This window comes from Scophthalmus maximus, chromosome 16 (assembly GCF_022379125.1).
Source record: "Scophthalmus maximus strain ysfricsl-2021 chromosome 16, ASM2237912v1, whole genome shotgun sequence".
NCBI classification, from domain to species: Eukaryota; Metazoa; Chordata; class Actinopteri; order Pleuronectiformes; family Scophthalmidae; genus Scophthalmus; species Scophthalmus maximus.
This window is the reverse complement of record NC_061530.1, coordinates 19,483,916-19,500,659: the sequence shown is the minus strand read 5'-3', so window position 1 is coordinate 19,500,659 and position 16,744 is coordinate 19,483,916. Positions and strand designations below refer to the sequence as shown.

The following is a 16,744-nucleotide window of genomic DNA, read 5'->3' as shown; positions in this document are numbered from 1 at the left end:
TCTAAATGTGACTAATTGCCCCGGCTGTTCTGCTTCTTATGATACAGGTTAAAACTCATTACCGGGGAACGTTCCGCCTCGCTGGGCGCTGGTGCTCCGGTCTCTCAGGCACGCACACACACACACACACACACACACACACACACACACAGACACACAGACACACACACACACACACGCACACACACACACACACACACACACACGTTTCCATGTGTCAATGCTTTTGAATAATGGGCTGGTTTTTATCTTTTGAAGTGCATGAGCACTGTTGTTCCTTCAGTGTTCGAGGCACAATTCCAGTATGTATTTTTTCTCCGGGAGGCTTAATGTCCTCCAAGGATTTCTGATACCTCTGCCAAGTCCGCTCTGCTGGGCATTAGCTGCAGTAATACCTTTTTCATTGATTTGTATCAGCACCTCTCGCCTGCAGTGAGCGTGGGTGAGCAAGGCGCACGAATCCCCTCGCTGTGCCACGTCGGCGGCGGGCGGGCAAAAGACAAACAGGTTAGAGTTGCACTCGGAGCAACGTGGGCTCAATAATGAAGGAAGGCTGCAGCGAGTTTCTTCAGGCGGCGGCTAATCCGACGGTTTTCTGATTTCGTGTCTGGGGAGGTTGACACAGGGACGAGAGAAAACACGACAGTGATTCCGTATCGTGGTGGTGCAACAATTACAAAGGGTTGAACAACACTTGATCCAGATCGCCCAGGGTGCAGTGTTGACATATGACATTTGACGTGTCATGCACAAGCTCAGGGTGCGGCTGACACACAGAAGGAAACACAAAAGGCCTGACTACACCTCCGGAGAGCTGAGCTGCGGCTACACCTCTTCAACCGGAGGTGTTAGAGCGCCAGAGCCTCAGTTCCCGACGAGAGAGATTAGCAAACTCTAGATTTATCGGTGGCATCGGGGCCTCGCGGGGAAAAACAAGACAACAAATAAATCGCATAGACCTAAAGCACGTAGATCTGCAGCGCTCGTTCTCACCTTTACTATCTGATGACGAGGCCTCGTGCGGTCGGGATTTACTGGGATTAATCACTCCTGCGTTCATCGACCATGACGCGTCACCGCCATGTGCACAGCGTTTGAGGGACTTAACAGAACTTGCACTCGACTTTAACTTCTCTTTTTGAGGCCTATCAATGTCATTTTGAGTTGGATCCTATAATCCTGTGGTAGGGTCGGGGGTTTCCCAGGGGCGTGGCAAAAGATACCCAAAAGTTCCCAGAGAGGCTTGTTGCCATAAGGAAACACATGTCGTCTATATGAGGAAGGTTCCCTGAACATTACAGACTATAATATCTTTCCCGTGCAAAGGTTATTATTACACATTGGAGTTCCCCACGGCTCGATACTTGGGCTACTTTTGGTTTTTTTTACATTTACATGCTTCTGTCAAGCCAAATCATGGAGGGCAATACAGTCACCTGTCATAACCACTCCGATGACACCCAAGTTTTCATCTTTTTTCATCAAGTCATTTGTTTCTTTGTAGTTTTTTATGTCTGTGGTTGTCTTTTCTTCCATATTTGTGGTGATTTTGTATATCTACAGTCATTTTCATGACCTTGTAGTCATTCTGGGTTGTAGTTGGGTCTTTCTATGGTCATTTTACTTCCCTGTGGTCACTTAAATATCTTTGGGGATCTTTTAACTGAGCTCTATTACTTTCAAACAACATAAAACAGACAGTTTGGTGATCCACCCGTGGCGATCTGTGGCTACATCCCCACTGATACGCTTTTGTGGTGAACCTATCTCTGTCCATACCAACACACCTGAGAGCACAAAGCACTTGACCATTCACCTCCCGTGGGCCTGCACGTTCCAGGGGAAAAAAACAGGAAGACAAATTGTCTATTTACAGTTTGTTGCATAGTTGCAGACAATACTACAAACGAGAAACGCCAATATAGCGGAACGATAGACCACGGATGTCTTTACAGTTGGACCAATAAGAAGCTGGTCGTCAAGTCGTGGCCGTTAAGAACCAATCAGGAAGCCTCCTTCCGGACTAAAAAACAACCAACAGCGTTCACAAAATTCGAGTAGTATCGAGGACAACAGGCGTAAACAAAGACATATTATTATGATGGACGTAGCCTGTGTCCTGACCCTCGCCTCTCCAGCAGGGGGCCCAGGGGGGGCCACCCTGTATCCCTGGGTACCATATCTGCTCCCTCCTCTTCTGTGCGCGGCTCTGCATCCTCCCCGCTGAGCTCCATCAATCACACACGACGTTCAACACTGCGACCGTGACCCGCACCGACACACTGACAGTCGGCGCGTGTCGGTCGCTCGTCTCACCTGCCCACGGTTTGGTTGGCGAGCTGTCTCATCCGGTTGAACTGCTTCTTCATCGTGTGTTTGTCTGCGCGACCACCGGGCGGTAGAGCCGCGCCGCAGATCTCATGGATGGAACAGACGTCGGGTCTCCTGCGCGGGTCCGAGGCAGACGCGGAGCTTCGGCCTTTAAACATCCAGGTTGCGCATCGCGGCGGCGGCGCTAATCCCCCCTCATGTCGGCCCGATGAGGCCGGTGCGTCTCCGTCCTCCGCTCCAGAGACGATGGACCAACTCCTCTCTCTCTCTCTCTCTCTCTCTCTCTCTCTCTCTCTGCACTGACAGCTCGCTGGCGACACGACGCCGCCCCCAGGTGCACCATGGGAAATGTAGTTTACAAACACACCCACACACGCACACACACAGTTCCTGACTCCACTCACTCATCATTACATTTACAGAGATTAAATTAATGTATTTTCGACAATTCTAATGCCAATATTTTTTAAACCAAGAAAAAAAACACTATTTAATTAACGAATTAATATATTTTTTTGTTGATTATGACTTTTAGTATTTTTAAAGCAATGACAGTTTTAGCTCTTTTATTGTTGCCGTGGATGTTTGTCAGTGTCTGTATCCTGTTTTTTTGGTGGCTTTTTTAAAACTTGCCCTTAACTAAATTGCCTTGGGATTAATAACGCATATTACATTATATAATGTATGTAATATAAAAATGTAATAAATGCATCAATTAAATAAACAGTGAATTTTTATTCCTGTCGGAGGAGCGTATACACTGTCAGATCATTATAATAATTTTAAAAAGACAGAAACAAAGAGAAACAGATTTGTGGATGTTTTGATGCTTCAATATTTGTAAAGTCATTCATCAATGCTAGGGATGTACAATACATTAAAATGAGTAAACAAACACCTGAAACTGTTCAATGAAATAAACAGAGGGGAATGAGTCGATAATGATTATATTCAAATAATAAATAATCTGTAAATAATTGTAAAAATGTGAAATCCTGCATCTGCAGTTACATATTTCTGTCACAGGGGGCGCGGATGAGTCAATCTTCAATGTTGCTGCTTAGCCGTTCAGCTTGTGTGAGCAAACAGCCCCATCTTGTGGCGGAGAGAGAAAAAATCCTGTTGGAAGCTCTCGTGTTGCTCTGTCATATTTTTCTTATGATGCTAATGTGTCTTATTTTGTCACCTTTTTCATCCTTGTTGGGGTTTTTTTTTAAAGGAAATGTGTATGAAAAGAGCTAAATGTGTTCAATGCATCTATTATTGCTTTGTGTGTGTGTTTGTTTTGCCTTTAGGGCAATTTTAATTTATTTATTTGCAGGTTTATTATGTCTTCTTTGTGTCACTTTGTTTGTCTTCATTATAATTTTGCTTCTTGGGTTTTTTTCTTTGGGATCATTTTTGCATCTCAGTCACATTGTTTTGATATTTTGTGTGATGGTCAGATCTGTGACTTTCAGTCAAAAAAGATTAAAATTCATACAGAGGCTCAGAGCGATTATAATCGGGACACACTAACAACTAATTTAAATTAAAAACAAATCAAATATATATATGTTTAAAACAATAAATAAACTGAAATTCTTTGTAAAAAACAAAACAAAACGTGAAACTCTTTCGTTTATTAAATGAGTAGGTGCAGTTACATATCACGCTCACAGGTGGCGCCAGAGAGTTTAGCGCTCAATGTTTCGAAGAGCACCGGCAGCAGCAGAAGAAGAACAAGTGTTGCTACTGGAGGTTACTTGTTAAATTACATTCGAGCATAAAGATCAAACTTGTGTTCTACAGTGAACTTCGTCTCTTTGGGAACAACTCACCTCACTCGGGACGAAGAGTCGCAGCTTCTCCGACTCTCTGACTTCCTGCTTCCTCCCTGAAACAATGCGGGACCGGACCAAAGAGTTGGGAAATGTGAGTATTAGAAAGTTAGCGGCTAACGGCTAGCTGTAGCAGTAGCTGCTAACTTCAACCAGGTCCACTCTTCTTCTTCTTCTTCTTCTTCTTCTTCTTCTTCTTCGAGCGGCGGGTCGTTGACGTCACTGTCTCATTTGAATAATGACAATGATTTAAAGTTTATTAGATTCCAGAGAGAACTTCAGCGAGGTTGTTGCTCCAGCTTCCGTTATATGTGATCTGCCAGTCCGAGGAAGGAGGGGCGGGAGGCGCAGGGGCAAGAGGAGCAGGGCAGGAGGGGCAGGGCAGGAGGGGCAGGGGCAAGAGGAGCAGGGGGAAGTGGAGCAGGGGAGGAGGGGCAAGAGGAGCAGGGGCAAGAGGAGCAGGGGAGGAGGGGCAGAGGCAAGAGGAGCAGGGGAGGAGGGGCAAGAGGAGCAGGGGCAAGAGGAGCAGGGGCAAGAGGAGCAGGGGCAAGAGGAGCAGGGGAGGAGGGGCAGAGGCAAGAGGAGCAGGGGCAAGAGGAGCAGGGCAGGAGGAGCAGGGCAAGAGGAGCAGGGGCAAGAGGAGCAGGGGAGGAGGGGCAGGGCAAGAGGAGCAGGGGCAAGAGGAGCAGGGGAGGAGGGGCAGGGGCAAGAGGAGCAGGGCAGGAGGGGCAGGGGCAAGAGGAGCAGGGGCAAGAGGAGCAGGGGAGGAGGGGCAGGGGCAAGAGGAGCAGGGCAGGAGGGGCAGGGGCAAGAGGAGCAGGGCAGGAGGGGCAGGGGCAAGAGGAGCAGGGCAGGAGGGGCAGGGCAGGAGGGGCAGGGGCAAGAGGAGCAGGGGCAAGTGGAGCAGGGGAGGAGGGGCAAGAGGAGCAGGGCAAGAGGAGCAGGGGCAAGAGGAGCAGGGCAGGAGGGGCAGGGGCAAGAGGAGCAGGGCAGGAGGGGCAGGGGCAAGAGGAGCAGGGCAAGAGGAGCAGGGGCAAGAGGAGCTGAGCAGGAGGGGCCGGGGCAAGAGGAGCAGGGCAGGGGCTAGAGGGGCAGGAGGTGCAGGTGCAGGTGGGGCAGGGGCAGAGAAAACAAGTAACGTTCAAGTTAGCAACACTTTTAAACAGTTTTTTTTAACAAATCTGAAACTGTGTTAAAACTGTCATTGTTCACGCAGCCCTGACATGACGAGGCCGAGTGAATTAGGGTTGTTATGATATTGACTCGGATGTAAGATGGTCTGCATGAGATATATATATATATATATATATATATATAATAATAATAAAAATACATATATATATAAAACTGGTTTTAGTCAGTCTTCATACATACTATATATATATATATATATATAAATAAAATATTTTTTAGATTTTAATTAACATTTTAATAAATCTAAAACTATATTTTACAATTGTGTATCTTCTCCAGAACAGCCCAGTCCAGATGTGAGAAAAGTGTTGTGTATTTTTATTATCTAGACCAGGTCCGATGTGGTTGTAGGTCGGGAGTAAACCATTGCCATAATTAAAAAAAATAAAAATAATTTTTCATGTTTTTACAAATAAGATATGAAAACTTGTTGTTTAAACGTCGTAACTGTCTCCTCCCTGTCAATCAGTCAGGTTTGGATCTAAGAGCTGGTCCGATGTGGTCTGGATCAAATCAGGGTCGGAAACTGTGTCGAGTGTGAATCAAGTCCAGGTTTGATAAATGTAAACGTGGGGTTTTTAAAATGTAGGTTATTGTCTCTGGACGGAGAAAACAGAGTGAAATTGCTTTTTTCTTTGCTCTCGTAGCTAAAATGAATGATTTTTGAGAATCAGTGGTTCGGTATTGAAAGCCGAGTTTCTCTTAACTTTTCCTCTCAGCTGCCAAATCGGAAGAAAAGTTTCATAAGAAAGCCATGACTGTATTTTATCTCGGATGAACATTATTTTTTGGTCATTGTTCCTGCAGAATGCCGAGGCGTCGGACGAGGAGGAGGAGGGCCGAGCTCTGATGATCAAACCTGGAACCTCTTCAGCCAAAGAGGAGAAGGAGAGTGAGGCCTTTTTCAAAAAGGTGAATTCACTCTGGAAACACAGACTCTGAACTCACAGATCACCTGAGATAAACCTGAGATAAACCTGAGGTTACTCAATCGAGTCCTAAAGTTTTTAAAAATCTTCCTACAGCCAATTTATTGTTGTGTTGAGGTGTTAAGTAGAGGAAAAGGTCACGACCTTGCCTGACATGTTGTAAAGTCTGTTTTGTCAACATGTCGGTCTCTGCTCGACCTGGACGGTCGTGAACAAAGACTCTGTGCTGTTGCCTTTTTACAGCTGAAATTATAAATCAATCAGCATCTCACTCGACATTTACTCTGTGCAGGGTTTTTTGCAATTATAAACCCTAAAAAAAATTGAAATAAATTTTTTCGCTCTGCAGGTGCAAGAAATCCACGTGGGTCTGCAGAGTCTCCGGAGGATGGTGTCGGAGCTCGAGAACAAACAGAAGACCGTGCTCGGCGAAGCGCTGCCGGTCGAGAGTGAGCACTTTCTCTTTAACGAGAAGAACGTTGTACAATCATTTTAAAAACTCGCCTTGTCTCCTACTTCATACATCACCTCTGTGCTGAACGAGCTGATCTCCTGTTGGTTCAGGTTTGAAGAAGGAGCTGCAGACTCTCCGAGACGAAATAAAAACGATGGCGAGCCACATCCAGAAGAAGCTGAAGAGTGAGTACTGACCAATAAAGAAGTCAAAACAGAGTTTATCTGTTTACCTGTAACACACTCATCTATGATCCGCAGGTGTTGAGCCCAAGAAGGGAGAGGACGACGGAAAATATATCCCCATCAACGCCCGGATGCAGCGCACACAGGTGGAGCCTTGACTCACAGTCTGCCAGGACGGAAATACCAGAAACACACGTTTACGGTCGTCCTCGTTCACCTCGACCAGAGGATCCATGAGCTTTGTCCTGAACTCCCATGTTCTCTCTGTCTCTCTCTCTCTGCAGCACGGTGTGTTGTCCAAGGAGTTCGTGGAGCTGATGGGCTACTGCAACACCATCCAGGCCCAGTACAGGGACCGCAACGTGGAGCGGATACAGAGGCAACTCAAAATCAGTGAGCGCACGAGGGCACAGCCGCCATTTCATTAGTCAGCGTGTCGGGGGTTTGCGGCCTGTCGTCTCGCTCTGGGAGTTTTTTTATTTTTAGTTTAATCAGTTTGCTCTCTGGCTGCTCGGCTTTAGTTTGCGTCATCGCGAGTTTCTGTTCGTCACACGTCATCTCCCTTCTTTTCTCTTTCTCTCTCACTTTGCACCGTTTCTACTGCAGCATTTCTTAACACACTGATCTAATTTGTTTTCCCTCCGCAGCCGGGTCCAACGTGTCGGACGAGGAGCTGGATTCCATGCTGGAGAGCGGGCAGACGGATGTCTTCACTCAAAACGTGAGTACGTTGTGACCTTTTGAAGATGACAGGAAGGGGGCGTCGACCACGTGCCTTCATGCCCCCGGGAAAAAACACGATCTCCGAACTCGGAATTAAGAAACAAGTCCCCACTCCAACTTCTGAGCTCGAAGTTCCGAGGTATAATGGGACGCAGCATAAAGATTTTTTGCAGTTTGCATTTCAACTACAAGCAGCAGCAGCATCAGTGTCTTTGAATGACATGTATGAAATGATTTGCTCTGTTGTAGAATCTCTAGTTGGACGAGGAGTTTGGTAAGAACGTGAAGGACGATCCTGCGTAGCTCGTAGATGTGACTCATAGTGAGAATTTAAAAAAACACAGCTTGTCGTAGATGAGTAGTAAAAAAATATTATACTATATAATGAATTACACCCGATAAACATCTGCCCCGCGACGGCCGTACAGATCCTGATTGACGCCCAGGCCACGCGGCAGGCGCTGAACGAGATCGAGTCCCGGCACGACGAGATCCTGAAGCTGGAGCGGAGCATCAGAGACCTGCACGACATGTTCCAGTACCTCGCCATGGAGGTGGAGGCTCAGGTACGGCGGCGCCCAGACAAGAGTCTCTCAGGCTCGTCGGGGCTCTGGTTTGTTTTCTCTAATCAGATTTTTTCCTTTCTTAAGGGCGAGATGGTGAACCGGGTGGAAAACAACATCAAACTGTCTTCGAACTACGTGGAGAAGGCGAAGGACAACACGGAGAAGGCGGTCACGTATCAGCAGAAAGCACGCAAGGTACAGTACAACGAGGTTCCACTCACAAACACCCGGAAGAACAACAACTGTTGTGTTAAAACAACTTTTGTGTCTCTCGTCCACTGCAGAAGAAGATTTGGATCGCCATCTGTCTGGCCATCCTCCTCCTCATCATCATCATCTCGCTGGTCACCACCTTCGGCACCTAACACCAGGCGGCGGGAGTCAGCAGTCGGATTCCGTTTGGCAGAAGCACATTATTGGTTTAAAAAGAAAAAAATCCCACTTTCATGTAAATACACATTGACCCACGGGAAGAAGAACCAGATCATTTGGACGTTGGATTTTCTTTTTTTTTCCTTCCACGTTTAAATGTTGTCTTCCTCTAACCTCCCCGTCTTCCTTACGGACCTTTTTTGTTTTGTTTTGCTTTGTTTTAAGAAGAGATGTGCTCTCCGTAGTTTTAACTCACAAATGACTACAACTCCCACCTGCATCTCTGCTTCCACTGGAGGCAGTGCTGCTGGTGGACGGACCCTCCTTCCCTCATCAGACCCTGGCGGACGGCGACCACACAAAGACCAGGGCCGACTCTGAACTGTTGGGTCAGAGCCACTTCCTCCTCCTCTTCCTCCTCTAAAGCAGAAGAGGAAGCCAGTGGCCTGGAGCGCTGCACAATACAGTATTGAAACATGACACCGGCGCTGAAACACACTGTACTCAGGAAAAAAAATGTGCGCCAATTCTTGTTACTTTTTTTTTTGCGTGTGTGAATGAATCAGAGGCGTAAAAAAACAATTTTAATTTCGTTGATAGGCTAATATAATTGTACATAACCTTTATTTGCTGAGAATTAAAGATAGACTTTATGCAGATACATTTTTTAAAACTTGAACAAAGTATCAAACTTGCTTCCCGTGAGAAGCAGATTTTTTTTTCTTTAAATATGAAATAACAGCTCCCTTCTTTTGTATTTGAGGTAGGTCTCAGAGGCCCGAGGCTCCTTTTACTCGTCGACCACTTTGTATTTATGATTAGAACATTTAAAGTTCTGCAACAACAACACATGATGATGAAATCTTCCGACTGTGCCTTTCTTAACTTCAAGCCGAGGCTGTGATGTTGTGAAGGGACGGCGCGCGCGATCGTTTAGCTTTATATATGTCCTCGACTTCACCCGACACGGAAAACTGTTTCTAATTTGAGGTCACGTTGTGCAGTCTCTGATGGTCCGTCAGGCTGCAGTGGAAGAGAAACCGTGTGTTCATCACCACAATGTCACGGATCAGGAGAAAGAAAAAAATTAAATAAACCATAACCGTTCACGTTTGAAGGAAGCTCGGTCCTCGCTCGAGTCTTCCCCCCCCCCCCCCCCCCCCGACGCCACAGATCAGCAACGTTGCAATATTCCAGTTGTTGAAGTTTGCATCACTTTATTTTTAATGTAGATTGTTTTTAAAATAAAATAATGCCATGTTCTATTATTGTTTGTTTCATGTCATTTATTGTTCAAATCGGCTTTAAGCTTTGTCGCTGTATTTTTTTTTAGGGCTACAACGAACGATTATTTTCATAATCGATGAGTTGTTTGGTCCATAAAATGGTGAAAAATGTTGATCATGTTTCCCCAAAACCCCCAAGTTGATGGTTTTTACCACACACCAAAGATAGTTTACTATCAGATTAATCAATTATCAAAATAGTTGGCGTTGAATTTAAAAACCGATTACTAATCGATTCACTTTTGCAGCTGTAGTATTTTTTCCCCCCAGTTATTTCAGATCAATAGCCCAAAAAAACATTTCAAACAAATGAAAAATGGCAACAAGTTTTTGGTCTTTTTATTCAACTGTAATCGTCTTGAATCTTCAAGTAAAATAATGTGGAATTACAAGGGATCAAAAAGGAATGCAACAAATGAGACAAATCAAAAAAATATAAAGACCATCACCATCACTTAACCCCCCCCACCCTCCCCCCAAATATAACCTTTGCAAAAAAAAAGTAAAATCGACAATTTACAGTCATCTGGAACTGTAGCCAGTAATTTTATTCACATAATTTGTCCAAGTATTTTTTCTTCTTCTTTTCTTTACATGAACAAAGAGCAAATGAAGTGACGTGACAGGAAAAAAAGTCAGGTGGAAAGTAAAACATTGATTTGGTAGCACTGATGCACACGGTGCTTTTCTTGATGTTCAGCAAGGGGGTTGGATTTCTTACATTTTTTTGTTTTGATTTATTTTTTTTTAAATAAGAAGCTCAACGCCCCCGCGTCAGGTGCGTCACAAGGCAATCGGAGGTTCAAACCCATTTGGCCACAGAGGCACTCTTTAACTTCTATAACATTTACTTTGCCCCCTTCGATATAAATACATGACAATAACCGACTCTGGGAAGGATTTGTATTTTTGTCTTCAATTAATACATTTTTTTTTCCAACTGCAGAGATAAAACTTTGTGAAGAAACAATTAATTCACTGAAGTTGATGTAAAAAAAAAAAAAACCTACAAGACCACGATGATGTAGCCAAAACGCCCAAAGTGGCCGGATGTGCAAAAGTGAGAAATGCAAGGCAGGATTAAAAAAAATTTTTTTTTGAATCCACTGAAACAGAAGTTGCCGTGGGGAGGAGGAAAAAAAATAAAGAGGGGGCCCAAGCAAAGACAAGCTCCAGCATAGTGCAGCATAGATCAACATCGACAGCTCTGCTCTCTTCCCAATAACCCTGGAAGAAATAATAAAATATGCATAACTTATCGACTGACTGTGAAGAAACAATAGCCAGGACAGACGAACGAATTTTGTCAAAAAAAACTAAACCTTCTAAAACCTCCAACTTACAATACAACTGGTCACTCAAAAAGTTTGTATTTATTTAATGTCACACAAATGACTGTTCATGTGTAAAGCCCACCAGGGGGCGCTGTATAATCCCATTTTAACATGTAAGCTCTGAGTGTTCCAGTCGTTAATGGTTACAGTACGTCATGTGAACTCGCCCTCTCCGGACCCCGGTGGTGAATTTATCCACCTGAACCTGTTTGCCCGTCCATTTACAGACGCAACTATTTGACAGCACCACCTTTTTTTTTATTACTCTCAATCCAATCGTCCCTGAGGCCTCGTCCCCCGGCTGTGGTCGGGGGGACCAGCTCCAAGTGGAAAGGGAGAGGGCCCACGAGGCAGGGGGGGGGGCCCACGAGACAGGGGGGGGTCCCTGGCTCGTGCAGCACTCGGATCCCTCTCGTTTCATTTAAGAGTGCGGACAAAGCAGCGACCGCGGAGGTCGTGACATGCTCTCGTATCGTGCTCCGCAACAACACACTCATGCGTCCGCTTTTTTTTTGTCCTTTTTCCCTTTTTGCCACTCGGATCATGTCTTGTTGTGGCGATGTCGACCAGAAGACGAGCGCGTGCTGGCGGCCGGCGACCGGGCCTGCGCCGCTTTGAGCGCGGCGACGCTGCGCAGCACCCTGTCCGGCGTCCCCTCGGCCCCCGAGCCGCTGGTCAGCTCCTGCGAGAGCCTCTGCGACCTCCGGCTGCTCTCCGCGCGCCGCTCGTCTTTCTTGTCCCGGCCCTTGGCCCGATCCGAGCTGCGGTCCCGCTCGCTGCCGGAGGAAGTGCCGCGCGAGCGGGACTCCCTGTGCTCCGTGTTCTGAGAGCTGACGCTGTGGGTGCGCTGGCTGCTGTTGCTGCTGCTGCGACTTCTGCTGCTGCGTCCGCCGCCGTCGCCCTCGCCGTCGCTGCTCATGCTGCTGCAGGCGCTGTGGCCCCTGGACGACGACTGTGCCTCAGCCTCGCCTTCCTTCCCCCTCGACGGCTTCCTGCTGCCCCTCTCCTTGTCCTCGGGCTTGGACCTCTTGTACTCCAAATCCAGGGGCGGAACAAGAGAACCGGGGCACTGTCTGGTGGAGCGGGAAGCAGACCGGCCCGCCTGATTGGGTGTTGACGGTTTGCCGCCAGTGCTTTTATTGTTAGGAGTTACAGAGTTACTCTGGGGAGAGGCCAGTACACTTTTGTTTTTCGTCTTTTGGTTCTTGTCCGTGGATGAGGCAGAGGATGAGGCCGGGGAAGTGCCGGCAGTCTTGGCCGTGGACTCTTTCCGGGGGGTGTGGCCCGGCGTGTCCACTCTGCCTTTCATTGCCAGGAGCTTGGCCGCTGCGTTGAGTGCCGAGCATCTCTTCCCCAGAACCTCAGGCTCAGGAGGCAGCGAGGGGGCGTTGTTCGTCTGAGCCTTGCCGTCTTGTGAGGACTGGGATCCCGCGGACTTTCTGGTGATCCTGACGGAAGACGTGTCACTGCCAGACTCTCCGCCCGTGGACACGTTGGCGTTGTTCGATGCGTTTCTTTCAGGCTTCTTTCCCGACCCGTCGTTTCCCTTTTCCTTCTCTTGATCTTGGAGCCTGCGCTTGGCCGAGCGAGTCAACCGGTGCTCCTTCCCACTCTCGCTGTTGTCCGAGTCGGAGGACAAAGAGGACGACCTGGAACGCCTGCTCCGGGAGGAGGAAGGCTCGCCGCCATCCTCCTCGTCCTCCGCCTCATCCCCGCCCTTGTCCTTTGTCTCCTCATTCTCCGATTCTGCGGTGACGTCCACTCGCCTCCTCTTGGCAGGAAGTCGGTTTTCATACGTCCTCTTGTGGTGAGCATAACGGGTGAGGGTCGATGAAGAGCCGCCAGACGACGGTGAAGACGAGGGAGTGGACTCCTGGCTGCTCTGGCGACTGAGGGACCTTTTCTGTTTGAGAACTTTCAGGTCTTCAGTAGTTAACTCGGCTGCTTGTTGCTGAGGTTCCTCTTTCTGAGAGGTTGTGGTTGTAGTTTTTGTGTTATTTGCTTCCCCCGCTGCTCCATCACTTCCCGACTTCACGTCTTTGGTCTCAGAGGAACTCTCCACCTTCCTCCTTTTAGGCTCAGACTTACAGATCTGCTGTTTGTCATCCTCCTCCTCCTCCTCCTCGCCGGTCGCCCCTTCAGCCTTTACAGTGTCTACATCCATCTCAGTCACGGTGTCAGAGTCGCTTTTAGATGCAGACATGTTCTGTTTCGACTCGGAATGCTCCTCAGAGGAAACGGGAGCGGAAGATGAGGGTATCTGGGGTGGGTCTTCTCTCTGGGGTGGGTCTTCTCTCTGGGGCGGGTCTTCTCTCTGGGGTGGGTCTTCTCTCTGGGGCGGGTCTTCTCTCTGGGCCGTTGTGGACGACTCCGGGGAAACGCTCCTGGGTGCAGAGTTTGGTACTTGGGGGGAAGTGACCGAGGGTGTTTGGGGGCTGGACACAGAAGGAGCTGCCGTTTCCGTCGAAACAGTTGTGGTTGCTGCTGCAGGCACAGGAGCAGCTGTGGTGGTGGATACTTGGGTGGTTGCGAGAGTGTTTGTGGCAGCGACTGTAGCTGACTTTTCTGGGGACGATGTAGTCGTGGCGACCGTTTGAGGAGCGTCTGTAGACGTCGTTACCGGGGACGGGACGTTGACAGTCTCTTCAAAAGTTACAGCAGAAGTAGAAGTAGCTTCTTCTTCTTTTGCCGGTGCTGTTACTTCATCACTTTCTGTCACAGGTGGTGAAATCAGTGCAGCCGTCTTCACCTCTGTGGTTTTAGCATCACTGACAGATGTTGTTGGGGAAGGAGAGCAGCTCGGACGAGCGGCAGCAGGAGATGCTGCCGTAGACGTGACGTGAGATGCTGCCTGTGTGGCCGTTTGCACCGTTTGGGTTGGGAATTTGGTCGTCGTCGTCGTGGTGACATCGGTCCTTGTTTGGGCTGGAGAAGGCGGAGCCGTGTTCACTGTAGATTTGTCGACTGTTGTTGTTGCTGGTGGTGGAGTTGTAGAAGCATTGTCACACTTGGCGGGGCACAAGGTCGGGACTGTAGGAGAACTTGTAGAGTTTAATTGGCTTGTTTCTACTGGAGTTGTTGTTGTTGGATCTGTCGATGGGTGTGATGGACTTGTTTGCACCGTCTTCACTATAGATGTTGTCACAGTTGTGCCAGAGGTTGACGGACATGCTTGGGCCGTTCCGGCTGTAGTCGTCGTCAGGGCTGTTGCTGTAGTGGGGGAAGATGTTGAGGTCGGTTCGGTCGGTGAAGCTGTAGCTGGGGTTGACAAACCGGCAGCCGGGGCGGATGTGGGAGTAGCAGTCGTTGTGGGTGGCCGAGCAGAGGCTTGTGGCGAGTCATTCGCAGCAGCAGTTGTAGCCGTCGTGGCTGGTTTCACTGTAGTGGTGACTGCTGGTGTAGCACTTAGGGTCGTAGCAGTTGTTGCAGCAGCAGCAGGGACTGATGATGGAGCGGCAGTCACTGCTGTGGGGGATGGTGTGGTAGGAACGGGTGTGGAACCTGCGGTGGTCCGGCCAGTGTCTGGTCCTGTTGGAGAAGCTGAAGGTTTTGTTTCTGTCGGAGCATTAGAAGCTAGAAGCTCCGGTGTTACACCTGGATGAGATGATGAGTCTGTGCTGGCAGGAGGCAGTGGAGCAGTGACTGGGACATTGGCCGGTGTGGAAAGGGAGACGGAGGATTCAGAGGAAACGCGGGAAGAAGTTGCGTGTGAGCTTGTAACTGAAGCTGGAGCTGAACTAAGGATTTGGGTGGAGGCGGCCAGCGGGAGGGCTGGGGTCACCTGGAGCGCAGGTACAGGTGAAGCTGAGGCTGGTGTGGGGGCTTGCGCTGGATTCAGAGCAGGGGCTGAAACTGAAGCCTCCGTCTTAGTGTCTTTTTCCTCAGCTGTGGCAGACTGAGCCGTCTCAGCTGTGGGGGTCCTCACCATCTCCGGCTTGTGGGGCGACGGCGACGTTAGCTCTGTGCCCGCTTCAGTTTTTGACGAACCGGACGCATCAGCAGCGTATGTCTCTTTTTTAGAGTTCTGTTCTTCACTAACCACATCCGGCGTGGTTGTGGAGTCCTTTCGGGGACGACCCCTCTTACGTTTTGGGGAGAGCGGAGGGTTCCCTTCCTCGCTCGGTGAGGTGTGCTGTGGTGACGGCGTCACTGTGCCGTCAGGCTCAGATACCTTAAGGGTGGACTTGGGGGGCCGGCCCCTCTTCCTTTTCAAAGGCGTCAGTAGAGAATTCCCACAGGACTCGGCCGAGGTTGAAGTGGCGTCTCTGCCTAGTGGCGTGTCGGTTCTCCTGGACTGGTTTCCTCCCCGTCCTCTGCCCAGATGCTGCTGCTGCTGCTGCTCCACCAGCTGAGCGGCCATGCGGGATTCAGTTTCCAATCTGCGGCGTACAGGGAGATTTCTCAGCACGGGCATGTCAGGAGAATGATGGGGTGGCGAGTACGGAGGATAACCTCTGACCGCCTGTGGGTGCACAGAGGGGTTTGGGGTCGAATCTTGGTCCTGAAGGGATTTGGGGACGGTCCCTTTAGGTTTGCTGTCAGGACCTGGCGATGTATTGTCTTTGTTTGCCTCATCGACAAGTCCTGAAGTGTTTTCATCTGCTGTCGCCTCCTCCGAAGAACCTCCACCTCCTGTGCCGCTACCACGCCGCCGCCTCCTTTTCGGCTCCTTCTCCTCCACCACCGTGACGAGCCTCCCCGGAAGCTTCCGCAGGACTTTGGCTGACGGCGAGTCTTCGACGAGGCCCCGCAGGACTTCACCGTCAGCTGACTGGCGCTTCCGGGGCGATCTGGAGCTGGTGGAGGGGGGAGACATGGCATTGTGGTCTTTGCTCTCATCATCTTTAGTCTGAGCGTCCACAGGGCAGCTGGATTCTAGCGATGACTCCGACACCCTCCTCTCATCCTCCCCCTCCTTTTCCTCTCGGCCTGCACTGGAGCTCTTACCATCAGTCTCCACAACACACTGTTGTTTCCCTCCAGGGGGGGAGGTGGCGGGAGGGGAAGGCACTGGACTGGGCTGGGAGCGGTTTGATAAAGTCCTGGTTTTGGTAGTCTGGTTGTCTCTGGCAGGTGACAAAGCTTTGGTGGATTTGGACGAGTCTTGGAGCCTAGCCGATGAGGAGGTTTTTGGATGGTCTGTGCGGGACGGGGTGGTGGACACGGCACCGGCGTCTTTGGCAGCTCCTCGTCCTCTCAGACCAAGGCGGAGTCTTTCAGGCACTTCTCTGGGGGTCGCGGGCTCAGGCTCGGGCTCGGGCGATGCGCCGCGCAGCCGACCACTGGTCCTCGTCGAGGTGATGAAAACCTTGTCTTTGTCCTTGGGTTTACGTCCTCGGCGGGCAGGAGCCGGCTGAGCGTGCTCCACCGAAGCCGGCGATAAGAACTCGTCGTCGTCATCATCGGATGAGGCGTGAAGCTTGAGGCCTTCCTCCTTGGCCTGGTCCAGGCCCTTCCTGGCAGCCTCCACTTGCTCCTGCAAACACACAGGCAATGAAGACATGTCTTAAGCCACAGTTGAGTTTATTATCCAACTGAGCGGAAGATGAG

The 16,744-nt window shown here is 49.4% G+C and overlaps 3 protein-coding genes across 17 annotated transcripts in view; 1 reads left to right on the top strand and 2 right to left on the bottom strand.

The window, feature by feature from the left end:
• LOC118287610 (rho GTPase-activating protein 44-like) overlaps nt 1–2,616 on the bottom strand; it is a 50,721-nt gene extending 48,105 nt beyond the window's left edge. For all 11 annotated transcript variants that reach the window (XM_035612973.2, XM_035612981.2, XM_035612983.2 and 8 more), the window contains exon 1: nt 2,317–2,616. In XM_035612973.2, coding sequence (XP_035468866.1) covers nt 2,317–2,489 — 173 coding nt within the window. In that variant the 5' untranslated portion in view covers nt 2,490–2,616. The remainder of the gene's footprint in view (nt 1–2,316) is intronic.
• Nucleotides 2,617–4,032: 1,416 nt separating this feature from the next.
• Nucleotides 4,033–9,842, top strand: stx4 (syntaxin 4). Of its 3 annotated transcripts, none has more exons than XM_035613432.2 (10): nt 4,033–4,245; nt 6,153–6,257; nt 6,624–6,723; nt 6,839–6,913; nt 6,989–7,059; nt 7,198–7,306; nt 7,561–7,634; nt 8,065–8,202; nt 8,287–8,397; nt 8,487–9,842. In XM_035613432.2, exons 1-10 carry the CDS (start codon nt 4,216–4,218, stop codon nt 8,565–8,567), a joined length of 894 nt encoding a protein of 297 aa, XP_035469325.1. In that variant the 5' UTR covers nt 4,033–4,215; the 3' UTR covers nt 8,568–9,842. The 3 variants fall into 3 exon arrangements, with proteins under 3 accessions (XP_035469325.1, XP_047183767.1, XP_047183766.1); XM_047327811.1 differs by lacking the exon at nt 4,033–4,245 and adding an exon at nt 5,218–5,296; XM_047327810.1 differs by lacking the exon at nt 4,033–4,245 and adding an exon at nt 5,791–5,897.
• Nucleotides 9,843–10,184: 342 nt separating this feature from the next.
• LOC118287147 (Snf2-related CREBBP activator protein) overlaps nt 10,185–16,744 on the bottom strand; it is a 29,335-nt gene continuing 22,775 nt past the window's right edge. For all 3 annotated transcript variants that reach the window (XM_047327496.1, XM_047327497.1, XM_035611995.2), the window contains one exon: nt 10,185–16,670. In XM_047327496.1, coding sequence (XP_047183452.1) covers nt 11,736–16,670 — 4,935 coding nt within the window. In that variant the 3' untranslated portion in view covers nt 10,185–11,735. The remainder of the gene's footprint in view (nt 16,671–16,744) is intronic.

Bases quoted from the DNA above. Each gene is read 5' to 3' on its own strand.
- stx4 (XM_035613432.2), top strand. From the start codon at position 4,216: ATGCGGGACCGGACCAAAGAGTTGGGAAAT. The intron at 7,060-7,197 runs GTGGAGCCTTGA...CTCTCTCTGCAG, and splicing joins CCCGGATGCAGCGCACACAG to CACGGTGTGTTGTCCAAGGA. The intron at 8,203-8,286 runs GTACGGCGGCGC...TCCTTTCTTAAG, and splicing joins CCATGGAGGTGGAGGCTCAG to GGCGAGATGGTGAACCGGGT.